The following is a 14,917-nucleotide window of genomic DNA, read 5'->3' on the forward strand; positions in this document are numbered from 1 at the left end:
AGACTTCTTGCCCTCAGTTCTTTTTCTAATATTTAGTGCTATTATTACGCATACTGATATTCTTCTTTAACTGCATTGCATACATATATGATGAGTGTATTTTTCTGTGGTTAATTAAGCAGGATGGTAATAACTAAAGCCTTTAAAGAAGTGCTTCTGTGTGTGCTGTGTGTCCATCCATCCATCCATCCATTTTCTATACCCGCTTTATTCCTAATTATTGTTACGGGGATCTGCTGGAGCCTATCCCAGCACACATTGAGTGAAAGGCAGGGGTACACCCTGGACAGGTCACCAGTCCATCACAGGGTGTGTGCTGTGTGTCTTTGCACCAATATCCTTTGCAATTTCTATTACTAAAACACTCACAAATAATATACAGATGTGTCATTTTTTCACTGAAATTTTATTTAGCATTCAAGTATCAGATATTAAGCACAAATCAGGCTTGTATCACAGTGAAGGAACATTTAATTTCATGAATCACATTTAAAACACTTGTTAATAAAGCGACAAGAAATAAAAGAATAAGAAATGAAAATAAATCTCTACCAGTACTTGTTAGTACTAGTCTCTAACAGTCATTATTAGGAACAGTACATTTCAGAGCAAATAATCAAGTTAGACATTTTAAAATGAAGCTTGATCTTCCCTAGCTGAGGAAAAAAATGAAATAAAATGAACAGTGGTAGTAAATTTACTGTTGACTGAACATTGGTAGGTTAGAAGTTCTCAAAATGATGAATGAAATGTGCTTGATCTCGCTTGTTTATCTGCTGGCAGGCTTTCTCCACGTTCTTTGTCAGACCAGGTGGACCACAGCTGAAGACACCAATCTTCCCCACCTTCAGAAAAGGAATGAAATAAAGGAGTTAGAGACATTCATTTTGTTTAGATTCAATAAAGGTAAGATGAATGAATATTTGAAATTAGATATAAGTGTATATATTGTATAAGCTAAGAATGAGTTATTATAGGGTGAGTTATCAATATCGAGCTGATCTTTTTCTGAATTATTAATGGGCTAGATCTCTTATTTATAGCAGCAGCCTAGACAAGTGGCAAATTGTGGCCTGAGGGCAGTTAGGGGAGAGATGTCTAAGAATGCGAGGCACCTCTGGGTGAACTTCTTGTAGGGAGCTGAAGAAAGCCAAAAATGGTGGACGACCAAAGTGTGTGACAGAACGCAGGCCAGTAAACAGACTCCTGTTCGACACTTTCTGGAAATGGCGCTCACATACATACTAAAGAAAGAGAAAAAGCTATCAGTGAAACACTTCGGAATAAAGATGAATGTAGTGTGAAATGAAGTAGCATGAAATTATGCAGAGTAACATATAAGCTAGGTCATTAGTTCAAAATTGTGCGTTTTCTTTTTCAACATTTCATTTTGGAAAGTTCCCTACAAGCATGGTGGTCCTCAGGTCAAACTTTTCGGCCAGCTGAGTGATGTAGATGTGTACAGACACCAGCTCCTGTGCATCCACCTCCTCAACTTCTCGTATGATATCCGACACCCACTCAAACTGACGCTGAGTCCGTGTCACCCAGATGAAATAAACCTGGAGGAACATTGGGCACATCTCTAACAGTAAGGTGAAAATAATCAAATCAAGCATAAAGTCAAGGCAATTTAAAGTGCTTAAATTGGTTGTGGTGATAAATAAGGCTAATTACATTTCATTACCTTTTTGCATTGAACTTTGAGTTTTGCTGAAGATTTGAAAACTAGATCCTTCAGTATGGAAGCAAATGGAGTTACTCCAATGCCTCCTCCCACTAGAACAGACACCTCAAAGTCTTTCCACTCCTGGTGGCCCTCCCCAAACGGTCCATCCAGATACAGCTGAGGAGATGAAAATGTTTCAGCAAAACCCCCAAATCAGAAGTACAGCAATTAAAATATAGAAAAGCTGCCTCCTACTTTAGGATAAGTCCCGAGATCCTTCAGTCTCTCCAGGTTGTAGATCTCTCGCAACTTGCTGGTCCATGGTCCCACAGCTCGGATGTGCAGGCTGAGGGTCTCCTCATGAGGTGCTGAGGTGAGTGTGAAGGGGTGGTACTCATCTGTGCCCAGCTCCAGACAGGCCACACGCACCCACTGTCCTGAACGGTAGGTAAATCCCTGGGGCCGCTTAAATTCCAGATATGTCACGCCTGCCACAGAACAATTTAACAGAGTCATTCACAACATGATGGAAAGTTCAGAGTAAAGTAGCTAAAGCAGATTAGGAAAATTAAATCCTGAAGTTATATGCTGCTGTTTCTTAAGCATGCATGTAATATCTGATACCTGAGGGCAGCAGCTCAGCATTCAGCACCGGGATCTCCACCTTCTTCCTGCTGAGGCTGATGAGCTTATCCAGGAGGAAGAGGAGCGCAGGAGGGATCAGGTAGATGTAAAAGCGTGGCTCTTGGAGGAGGGCAAAGCTGCCATGGATCACTGTCTGCCAGAAAGAAAATGCCAAAGAGCATTTCTTTATCTACCGCAAACAACATCTCACCCTACTAAAGGCTTATCAAATGTTTCAGGTTTTATTCTCACCAGGATATAAATAAGCACATAAATATAGTGTGTGATCCAAAACCCTCTGAAACTAATACGTCTGAAGTAGTGCGAGGCAAAGACATACATAAAGGCTAAGAAAAAGAGAAGAATGATCCCTGTTATGCCTGCAAGAGAAGAAGAGCAAGAGGGAGAATGAGAGTGAGAACATATGACATAAAATACTTGTACACACCCTAAAATCATTGCTTTTTATACACAACAGTAGCCCTACCTGGTACTGTACAAAAGAACCAAAAAGTCCATTTTAACGGTAGCTCTGACCTGTAAAACAATTTGCACACATATTCTCAGACTTTCCAGCAGTGTAAGGTTGAGGTCATATTGCGTAAAGTCAATAAAAACAAAGATATTGACGATTTACCCATTATTGGAAAACACATGGGGAAACATGCAGGCGAGGATGCTGAGCTCGCTGATAGAAAAGATGTAAAGATTGACTAAATGCCCCAAGGTGTGCGTAACTGTAGGATGAGAAGAGATACATGTTAGACTAGATGTGACTCTGAAACTTGCTGTGTGGATGAGTTCATGGTTGCAGAGTAAACAAATCTAAACTGACAAAAAACGTCATACTATCCCGAATTACCACTGTTTTCCTTTTTGAATTCCCTGTGTGATTTCTATTAAGCAGACTAAACTGCACCCGAGTTGTGCCGAAAAGCTTTGCGTCCCTGACCTGTTAGGATGATAGCCACCGTGGCCATGAGGCGATGCAGATCTATAGCAGAGTCAAAGGGAATGTATCTGTTCAGGAAGGTTTCTCTGCACATGGTTATGAGGTTACGACACACTGTGAGGAGCATGTAGGGGAACAAGAAAGAGATGGCAGCAGCAGAACCTCGGGAGACTATGATGCCCACTATGGAGGATTCTGTGACACCGGAGGTGCGAGCCTGAAAACCATAGACTAGACACAGAGACATTCGTTTCAATTCAATTCAAATCAATTCACCGACAGACATTCAGTAACTCAATTCAGTGGAAAATATGCTGAAGGCACTGATTATGATATTTTGCATAGACTCACAATAGCATCTCTCTAGAATGACACCAACAGTGATCCCAAAGATGACACCAATGCACACGATATGGCGACGGTAGTTCTCCACAAAGCGTTTAAACTGTTGGATCTTCTGCTGGACGCGACTCCTGATGTAGCGCTCTCTCTGAGGCTTCACGTACAGCTTAGGGTTGGAGAGGCCCAATCTGGAAAAAATGAGTAACAAGTACTCTCTTAGGTGATTTTAAACTCTTACTTCAAGTGATACCCCATGCCACCATTGAGGTATTCAGACCATACGTGTCTGGTTAAAAGGTGATTTAATTCTTCACAGTGAAATTTTGCAGACATCATGTCATTGTATTACATCAAGCCCACAAACACAGCTGGTTTCAGGAAGGTAATCTGAAAATTACAGGGATCACCGTAGCTTATGGTAAAGCCTAACGGATCACACTGTAATCATACCTGGACATCTGGACGTGTAACAAGACAAATGATAGATCATGTTTGTAAAACAATAAAGCAGCCATTTCTAATCATCTCTGATGCTTCTGAATGACATGCAACAGATTAGAAAAGCTGCAGATGTTAACAGAACACTAGAGGAAAAACAAGTTACTAAAATTCTCACTTTTTTCTTTGGCGAAGTTCCTGACCATCATCTATTGTAGGACAATTGTAGACAAAATCACCATCTTTTTTAAAAGAGGAACTGAAAATAAAACAAGACAGACGTTCATACAGTAAACGAATAAATACTTTAAGATCAATATTTAAGAACGCACCCTTTTTTAAAGAAAAGAAAATAATTACCCCTGTTTCTTTGTGACGATAAAGGAAACACGATGTTGGCTTAGTCTGTTCATGTCCTGCATTTCCATTCCTGCAGTTATGTGACAAAGATAGCAGCAAATTAAACACCAGCTCAGCAGAACCCAAGAACAGGATGGATATTGGACAATTAGCCACATTCTCACTAGCATAGAAAAGTGATGGGCTGCCATCTGGCGATTTCTATAGTTGCATGACAAAGTTGAATGCTTCCAATTACACTGAACTGCTCAACAGTGATGCTATCAAAAAGGAAATTGAGCTCAGCAGGGGAGAGAGAGAGAGAGAGAGAGAGAGAGAGACACTGCATTTAGAAACAGCTTGGAAATAAGATAAAAGAATAAGCAGATGGAGCTTTTAGATGGTTGGTACACAAGTGAACTTCTTTCCACCTGAGACTTTGGGCACAATATGATTGTAAAATAAAAACACCTTTAATGTTCAGTTGTGCAAACTGCAGGACGTTCTCGTGATCTTGCAGCAAGAGGTGAAAATCTTCCCAGGTGATGTGATCTTTGTCATCAAAACCTGCAGCATGAAGCATAGCTGCTATAGCCTCCTCTGCCTGGTTCTTAGAGAGGACATTACTGGAGATCTCCAAAAAAGACCTAAGCAGATATATGGAAATATAAGGTGAAAACTTGACCTGTAAGGATAGCCTGAAAATGTGGAAATGAATGGCATACTGTAATATAAATGAATTCTAAGTAAGGCTATGGAAACTATGAGAAATTCATTGATTGTTATCGCTCAGTGAATAAGTCAATGTTTACCTGAGTAAAGAACAGAAATCTTCCTTAGACAGGAAACCTTCTCCTTTAATGTCATGCATGGAGAACAAGAGCTTGGACTTCTCCTCCGGGGTTCCTGAGATTTAAACAGGAATCAAAAGCAATAGGTTACACGTTTAAGAACAGCTTCTCCTATTTTGAAGTCAGACATAATGTTAATAAGTTAACCTTTCATGAAGATGACCAGAACATCAAGGAACTCTTGAAAAGAGAGGTATCCGTTGCCATCTTTATCTGCCAGAGAAAACATGGACTCCACAAAAGGCGAGTCAGGTTTCAGCCCAAGCGCATTGGCAAACTCAGATCCTGTGAGTTCACACTGAAGAGCCTCTTTGGTCCTCTTGGACGAAACACCACTCAGGTCTCCTGCATCACTTTTATCTATATCTAGTATCTGAGACCCAAAAAGAAATTGCTTGAGATGCTTGAAGACTTCAAATTCAGCTACAAAGACTATTGCTGCAGGAAGCAGGCTCAAGCTAATTTATTTGTAACACACACACATAATTACTCATTTGGGTGTCCAGTCCCTACCTTTGCAAACGCATGTCTGAAAAACGTTTCTACTATCTGAGCTCGCTGCTCTTTGGTCACGGCCTCCTTCAAGAGTTCCTTCTCACTCATCTCGGTCACTATAAGATTCTGGCTCATTTCCTTCAGGTCAGACTGCAGCTGGTCCACAAACTCTGACCTCTGCACAGTGTTCTCAAAAAACAACACCTGAAGACGTTTTGAATGTACGTTAATTGGTGCATTTCGACAGCTAACACATTTCAACACATCAGATTTTCTCACTGCTGTGGATTTGAATATGTGGAAATGTTCAACATAATTATTCCCTACCAGATCATATTCCTTGGGAATCTTCAGAAGTAGGGCACGGTGCTGGTGATCGTTGGACAGAAACACCTCGAGGAGATCTTGAGTGCCGATATTATGAGTGCGCACAGGGGACCCATTTTCCCCATAAATCTGGAGCCGTTTCTTTTCATCAATCTCCAGGCTGACATACTGAGGAGACTCTGAATATCCTTGCCACTCACAGGCTAAATAAATAAGAAGCACAGGAGGGATTGCCTTTGTAACACTTCTCAGATAACATAGGATCAAATAGAAACAATGTGGGCTGCACAAACTACCTCTGATTCCTTGAGTGGGGTGCTTTTTGTTTCTGCTGAGGCCTTGGGTCTTTTTCAAAAACCTTTTGTACTTGGTTGCCCGGATGTAGGCCACTATGTAAGCCACGAGGAAACTCACTGTTTGAGAAGAAAAAGAAGAAATAAGAACATTTCTGAACCAAGTTCAGCTTTGTATCTGAATGAATACACACTTCTACACTCATACTGACCTACGGGGAAGAAGAAAAGGGCAATGACAAAAATGCCAAAGCCTGCTTTACTGCCACTGTCAAAGTAACTCATAGAAGTAGCATTAGTACAAGGGTGAAGCAGGGAGGCTGTGATGGGCTGAGGCTGAGGGCAGGGATCACCTGTTGGTGACAGAGAAGGTTGAGTGGTTGAAATATCTGAAAACGTTTAGTACAAGTAATAAGAGGTCAGGCATAACATTATGAGCACTGACAGATGATGAAGAGAATAACACTGCTGATCTCCTCATGTCACCTGTTAGTGGGTGGGATATATTAGACAGCAAGTGAACACTTTGTCCTCAAAGTTGATGTGTTAGAAGCAGGAAAAAAGGACAAGCATAAGGATTTGAGTGAGTTTGACAAGGACCAAATTGTGATGGCTAGACCACTGGATCAGAGCATCTCCAAAACTGCAGCTCTTGTGGGGTGTTCCTGGTCTGCAGTGGTCAGTATCTATCAAAAGAGGTCCAAGAAAAGAACAGTGGTGAACTGGCGACAGGGTCATGGGCGGCCGAGGCTCACTGATGCACGTGGGGAGAGAAGGCTGGCCCATGTGATCCGATCCAACAGACAAGCTACTGTTGCTCAAATTGCTGAAGAAATTAATGCTGGTTCTCATAATGCTGTTTTGGCAGCAAAAGGGGGACCAACACAATATTAGGTAGGTGGTCATAATGTTATGCCTGATTGGTGAACGCTTCGAGTCAATTTTACCATCTTGCCAGAAAAACACATTCTCTTGTAGATCTCCACTCTTTGCACTCGTGGTCTTGAGAAGTACATCATAATATGTGGTTTTTCGTATCGCTCGGATCTCCTCCTCTGTAAACAAGCTATGAAGAGAGCACAGAAAGCCAACTTTAAGGAAATAAACCTCAGCATTGTGTACACAGAGATCATACATCAGCCAAGATCTGTAAATTTAGACCTGAAAGAAATCTTTTTTAGGTTGAAAAGGTTTAGGTTTAGGTCATTTGAGGTGTTTACTTACCTTGGTGTGTATATTTATATTCTGATTTTATTTGTATAGCGTTTTTAACAATGAACATTGTCTCAAAGCAGTAGAGAAATATAAAACAAAAAGTTTAAGATTAATATTAGGACTTAAATTCATTTATTTGTTTTAATCCTTCATGAGGAAGCCTGAGGTGACTGTAGCGAGGAAAACCTCCCTTAGAGGAAGAAACCTTGAGAGGAACCAGACTCAAAAGAGAACCTCAACCTCATCTGGTCTATACAGTTTTAGCCAAAACAGCAGGAGAGGTTTGGATCTTTGGCCAGAAATTTGGACCAAACGGTACACTACCATGCTAAATCAGTACACCACTGAAGACATTACTAGTTTTTGGGACTCTCTGAATGTGTATTATTTGGCACGGACAGCCATGAGGTTGATCAGTGCCCCGTATTATGATACAGTTATGAAACGCTCTCCAGTTTTCTACCAGAGTTTTAAAAATCCAGCAGCTTAAAAATTTCAGAAATAATTCACAGAAAATACTAAGCAAATGTGACACTATGTAATTACCCATTTTGTTGGTTTTCAAACCAGAACCGGTCTGCATTTCTGATGCGTTCAAACTGGTCCAGGACAATGGAGGAAACCACTGGACCTGCTCCCTGATTTATCTCCAGCAGAACTCCTACACACAGCTCCAACTTGTTGATATCGTTTTCATATAGCTTGGATAGCTCCTTAAATATCTAGAGCAAAACCAGATATTGAAGAAAGACTGTTATAGTTAGAGGAAAACGATACACACTAAATTGCCAAAAGTTTTGGGACACCCCTCCAAATCATTGGGTTCAGGGGTTGGGCTCGGCCTCTTAGTTCCAGTGAAAGGAACTCTTAATGCTTCAGCTTCATACCAAGACATTTTGGACAATTTCATGCTTTGTGGGAACAGTTTGGGGATGACCCCTTCCTGTTCCAACATGACTGCACACCAGTGACCAAAGCAAGGTCCATAAAGACATGGATGAGAGAGTTTGGTGTGGAGGAACTTGACTGTCCTGCATAGAGTCCTGACCTCAACCCCATAGAACACCTTTGGGATGAATTAGAGCGGAGACTGTGAGCCAGGCCTCCTTGTCCTTCTCATACCAGTCCTCACAAATGCACTTCTAGAGAAATGGTCAAAATTTCCCATAAACACACTTCTAAACCTTGTGGAAAGCCTTCCCAGAAGATTTGAAGCTGTTATAGCTACAAAGGGCGGGACAACTCCATATTACATTCATGTGCATGTAAAGGCAGACGTCCCAAAACTTTTGGCAATATAGTGTAGATGTGATTACTAAATATTGCATGAATTAATGTGTTACAGCCGATATGATGGCGTAATCTACTGTGTATATACCTACCTCTGGATTAGTCTTGTTCAAGTTGGGATTAATCTCTCCCCAAGTCTGGACAGGTGGAAGGTTGAGGGCCTTTCTAACTTGATTATAGCTGTTTAGCCCAAAGTCTCGTCCTCTCTGAATGGCCATGGCCAGGGCATCAGTGCGCGATAATTGCAGGGAACCGTACATGTAATCTGCACAGGAAAGGGAAAAGAGAAGAAATGAGTTTTGTCCGAACCATAAGTCATAAAAAGAAACAGAAATAGAATTATCTGAACAAGCAGAGAGGAAAATATACAGAAAAAAAAAAATATATAAATGTTTGTCACTTAGAAGAGCTGGAGGAGAAGAGAGCAACAAAAAGAGTAACCTCGCATATCCTCAGTAATTATGTTGTCCTCTCTCTCAGTTGTCTGCGAAGCCATACCCATGATCAGATCGTCCACATCTTGGCCAGATTTTAAATTTGGGTTCTACCGTGCATCGAGAAACCAAATTTTAAAAACAGTTAATCCTTTAAAATTAAAGTTTTAATCTAGAATTAATTTGGTTCACAATGCTGACTTTATTCTAGACTCACATCTCTGTTCCAAAAACTGTTGCATAAGCGGAGTGCTGGAGATGTACTCCCATCAGAGTTCACAACCTTTCTGTAGTGACAAGTTCTGTTTCTAAAATAAATAAATAAATAAATACATGCATAAACAAACAAACAGACAGACAGACAAATAAACAGACAAATAAATAAATAAATTAATTAATTAATAACTGTGAATTCTTACACATTTCTGAGAAATACACAACCAATTAAAATCAAAGTTTGCCCATTATGGAACCGAGGTTTTTTTGTTAAATATGTTTTTGCAAGTATTTACCTCATATAGACACCAGAGGGCAGCAGAGTTAAATCAAAACACGTGGTCACAATCTGAAAGTCTGGAGAAATACCTGGATCCACAGATTTCTGATAGCCTAGAAGTGTTTTAGAGAAAAGAAAATTATTCAAAAAATTCATAAAAATATTATAATTGATATGTTATATTATGTTAAAATATGTTAACTGATTTTCCTAATAAAATTGTAATTGTCTATATTGTCTAGATTTTATTCCGTTTACCTAAAGCATGTTGTGTCTGATTTGAGCATCTGAATTCTTTTAAGACTGTAAATTTTCCGTTTCTGCAGGAAGCATAATCCAAGAAAAATAGCTTCCTCAGCAGAAATGATAACCCTGGCTTGAGTTAACCTTCACTGACGTAGCTAAAGCTCACTGCACCCATTAAACAGAACCTCAAGTGGTAACTCACTGAACCACAGGTAAGTAGAGCATGTCAGCTGACCACATGTACACACACACACACACACACGCACACACACGTACACACTTACATAGGTCTATCATATAATTCTTCAGAGAACCTCCCACTGACATAATTATTAATACAGTAAATTAATGCTATGCCTACACAGTCAAAACTATCAGATATTCTTATCCGTGTGGAGATATTTGGTTACAATTAAGTTATAAAAATGCACACACACACACCATTCCTATTACTTCTCACCTGGGTATGGAGGCACTGGGACACCTAGATATGCAGGCAGCCACTCGTAGAATGCAATGTTCTAATAAAGGAAGAAAAGAATACAACACTACTTACGGAGAGATAAACAAAACAAACATATTAAATAATAATCTGTATCGTGTATCGACTCTTGCTTAAGGCCATAGTTTAAGGCAAAGGCCTTCCAGTGAACTGACTCATGACTTGGGCAACTATTTATCTCGCGCCCGGAGTTGCTTGTAGTTCAAACAAAAAAAATGTCTTAAGCCCTGTTGCAGAAAGTGTGTGAGGCAACCATACAGGTGGACAGACTAGCAAATTGGTACTTCCCTCTCCTCTCCTTGTGGTTTCTAAATAACAGATGACTTTTCTCTCTACCTGAAATGTGGCAATAACCCTCTTCCTGGCATTTTGAAAAAGCTCCTCATCTGTCCACGATGGGTGTTCCTTGTGTAGTTGAGCAGAGAGATAATTATGGTAACGAAACCAAACAATCGCTTCAGCTACTGTGAAGATATTCTCATTGGCCCAGGCGTTCCCGAATTCTGTAGAGACATAATGATCCGTAAACACAAAACAGAAGAGAGATTAAGACACCTCACACCTGCAACACTGTTTATTTTATATTTGGCTGAAACTTTTGACACATACTATACATCAGGCATAGCATTATGACCACCTGCCTAATATTGTTTTGGTCCGCCTTTTGCGGCTAAAACACAACATGCACTGTGTATTCTGACCCCTTTCTATCAGAACCAGCATTAACTTCTTCAGCAATTTGAGCAACAGTAGCTCATCTGTTGGATCGGATCACACGGGCCAGCCTTCACTCCCCACGTGCATCAATGAGCCTTGACCGTCCATGACCCTGTCACCGGTTCACCACTGTTCCTTGCTTGGACCACTTTTCATAGATACTGACCACTGCAGACCAGGAACACCCCACAAGAGCTGCAGTTTTGGAGATGGTCTGATCCAGTGGTCTAGCCATCACAATTTGGTCCTTGATTTAAAACTCACTCAAATCCTTACACTTGTCCATTTTTCCTGCTTCTAACACATCAGCTTTAAGGACAAAATGTTCACTTGCTGCCTAATATATCCCACCCACTAACAGGTGCCATGATGAGGAGACCATCAGTCTTATTCACTTCACCTGGCACTACTCAGAATGTTATGCCTGATCGTTGTATGTCTTCTCTTTATGTAATATGCATATAGAGCTCTGGCTGCTGAAAGAAATCCTGCTGATCACATCTGACAATTTGCTAAACGTGTTTCTTAAGGCCATCAAGCTCTCTAGGATCGCATTTTGCTATCTAGACATTGCTCAATGACTTAAGTTCATTGAGACATGCATTACCACAGATTATGTGGCAGAAATAAAGAAGAGCGCCATAAAAAGGCAACAACACAAACAACAACATTACAGTCATTGTAGGATTTCATGAGGTTTAGCAAATACGGAGGACCAGGTGGACAACATAAACAAGAAGATTTTCCAAGATTGAGTCTGTTTTGTGGAATAAATGAGGTCATTCTAAACTTTGGGAAAAAATGCACTGTTATTAGTCTGAATAAACATAGGCTTCAGTACAGGTGTCACGACACATGTTGAAACTCCACCTGAGTGAAATTGAGAGTACGGCTGAGAGTAAATTGCTGTTTTTACCATAGAGCCCCTCTGGGCCGGTCTGTCCGGTACAGGGGTTTGGAGCACTCCACATGAAATTGTTACTAGCTGTCTGCTTCGGCATGTAAGGAGAGCCTGCAGACAGACGTCCACCATGGAAACTCCTTAGGGCATCACACCAAGAATTGGAGGTGCCGTAAATTGAGCTGCCATCAATCCAAGCTGTCACGTGGTTCACCTGTAAGGAAATGAACCCTCGGGTCAGTTATTCACCTGTATCTTGTTGTCCAGTAACTGCAGAGAAACAGTTACAAAATGAGCAATATACAGTAGGTTTGGAAGTTTCTACATGCAGCGTTACCTGTTTTCTAGGGTTGTTTGGACTCTGTCCACTACTATGGTCCCACTGTACACGCTGAAACTGGAACAGGACTTCCTCTGTGGAGTTATGCCCAAAAACAGGGTCATCCTTTGGGATCGGGACCTGCATAAACTCGGCAGGGCAACCGGGTCGTTGAGATTCCGCTACCTCATACACCACATGAAAACCTAACAGCCATTTGTGTTGTCAGAATATAACAGTGGATAATGCTTCAGTCAAAAAATCCAGGATTTGTCAGTATAAACTGTCTGCCATGGTAAATTTATATGTGTGTAAAGAAGGTGTCACTCACCAAAAAACAATGAGAGAACTGTTCGGTTCTGGACTGATGGGTGGCCAGAGGGGCCACGTGATACTGTGTTACTGATGCGCCGTGCATTGGGTTGATGCAGTCCTTCGATCTGAAAAACTCCGTCTGAGTAGTGAGCGGACAGCAGGCGCATGAGAGGTGCACCTGTTCAACAAACATTCACAGGGCTCGGATCAGGCTCCTTAGTTGGGGGACTATGGCTACAACCCCTCCAGGGGCATTGAATAGAATTTGGGGTTTCTGACAGGTTCAGAATCCTTTGTCTAAAAAGTTTCTCACTACTGTAAGGAAGGCCATTTAATACATACATGTGTATGGTACAGTTTTATCTGATGTACACTCTGTAGAAATGGTTCCATAGGCACTCTAAAGTATTTTTGGTTAGTAGCTACACTGACCAGGCATAACATTATGACCACCTACCTAATATTGTTTTGGTCCACTTTTGCTGCCAAAACAGCCCTGACCCGTCAAGGCATGGACTCCACTAGATACCTGAAGGTGTGCTGTGGTATGTGGCACCAAGATGTTAGCAGCAGATCCTTACAGGACTTAAAAGACACTTTTGATAGATACTGACCACTGCAGACCAGGAACACCCCACAAGAGCTGCAGTTTTGGAGATGCTCTGATCCAGTGGTCTAGCCATCACAATTTGGCCCTTCGTCAAACTCGCTCAAATCCTTACGCTTGTCCATTTTTCCTGTTTCTAACACATCAACTTTGAGGACAAAATGTTCACCTGCTGCCTAATATATCCCACCCACTAACAGGGGCCATGATGAGGAGATCATCATTATTCACTTCACCTGACACTGCTCATAATGTTATACCTGATTGGTGTACAACAGAAGGTTTCCATTTCGTGATCAACTTTTAACTGTCCAGGAACCAATCAGAAACCTTTGTATATAATATTGTAGCACATCAAGCTGTTACCTGCTGTTCCACGACGATGATTGGCCAAGTTATTATACCAGCCATCATATCTCTGAACTTCCCAAGTGATGCCAGAGTCTGTGTGACAGAAAAGACAACCACAGTCAACACCATGACTAGTCTCAATTAGATATAAGCAATTAGATGGATGCTCACTGTGCCCCAGGCTTTCATGCCCAACATCAGTGCCTGACCTCATTAATGATCTTGCACATGAACCCCAGAAAAGAGGGGGATTATTCTAACAGAATAGATTTAGTTAGACTAAATCTGGAATGGGATGTTCATGAATGGGTGTGACGGTCAGGCATCCACAAACATTTAGCCATATCACTGTACTGTGTAAAGTAATACATAATAGATTCTCATGACTACTGTATTTTTGCCTTGTAATCAGTTCTATTTTATCTCAAATATTTTATTTGTCGTGCCAAAATCTGGATCTGGTACCTCTTAGATACGTGTTCTCCATTTAATAATGTTAAACAATTCGATTAATTGATCGATAGTGTCTGATTGGTGACTAGGAATCATACTACACCTGCCTTATCAGTAACACATGCACACGTCTCACGGACATGGCGAGCTGAGCTTGTCATTTCTTAAAGAAAGTGATGCTAGAACAAATGTGCTGTTATAAGACTGAAATGTTTCCAGGGATGTTATATTAACACGTAATAAATGTGCAGCTGACTCCTCCAGTCTTCACTGGATGGCTGCACTCCCTCATAATACCTACTCCATTAGCCCTTTATCTCTATGACGGCATTAAAGTAGAGCTTGGAGTACTGTGCTGTCTGTACACCCCAGAAGATTGTTCCTCTGTCTTTTTACCTTTGGTTTTATAATAAGAACTGTAACAGTTGGTCTAAAAGGAAAAGAATATTTCATTGGTCAGGATTAAGTTCACTGAAGCCCAACCAGCATGGAGAGCAAAACACGAATTCTTTGAAAACTTTCTAATCATATTAGAAGCCCATTCACTTTGCTTACCTGCTGCACAGACGGTCAGAGACAGAGCGATCAGTGACCAGCATGCGCTCCTGACCAAATCCATCCTGGAGAAAGACGCAGCTCTTTAAGGAGGCAAGGCACCTGGAGAACCCTCGAGAAGATAACTCACAGCCAGAATTCAGTCAGAAGCAAGAGACACGAAACGTGAACTTCAAAAAAAAAAAA

The 14,917-nt window shown here is 41.0% G+C and overlaps 1 protein-coding gene across 1 annotated transcript; it reads right to left on the bottom strand.

Moving 5' to 3' along the window:
* Nucleotides 1-422: 422 nt before the first annotated feature.
* On the bottom strand, nt 423-14,911 carry duox (dual oxidase). Its single transcript, XM_058407408.1, has 33 exons — nt 14,732-14,911; nt 13,739-13,816; nt 12,782-12,943; nt 12,469-12,656; nt 12,147-12,345; nt 10,850-11,016; nt 10,472-10,532; nt 9,782-9,878; nt 9,487-9,577; nt 9,277-9,379; nt 8,928-9,100; nt 8,092-8,267; nt 7,278-7,396; nt 6,543-6,683; nt 6,334-6,450; nt 6,038-6,240; nt 5,729-5,914; nt 5,363-5,588; nt 5,177-5,270; nt 4,836-5,011; nt 4,386-4,455; nt 4,204-4,284; nt 3,597-3,775; nt 3,246-3,476; nt 2,931-3,030; nt 2,781-2,830; nt 2,546-2,673; nt 2,294-2,447; nt 1,925-2,157; nt 1,688-1,846; nt 1,407-1,562; nt 1,116-1,244; nt 423-845 (listed from the first exon to the last, which is right to left on the bottom strand). The coding sequence occupies exons 1-33, from the start codon at nt 14,793-14,795 to the stop codon at nt 723-725; spliced, it is 4,614 nt and encodes a 1,537-aa protein (XP_058263391.1). The 5' UTR covers nt 14,796-14,911; the 3' UTR covers nt 423-722.
* Between the last annotated feature and the right edge of the window lie 6 nt (nt 14,912-14,917).

The sequence above is a fragment of the Hemibagrus wyckioides genome, linkage group LG14 (assembly GCF_019097595.1).
Source record: "Hemibagrus wyckioides isolate EC202008001 linkage group LG14, SWU_Hwy_1.0, whole genome shotgun sequence".
NCBI classification, from domain to species: Eukaryota; Metazoa; Chordata; class Actinopteri; order Siluriformes; family Bagridae; genus Hemibagrus; species Hemibagrus wyckioides.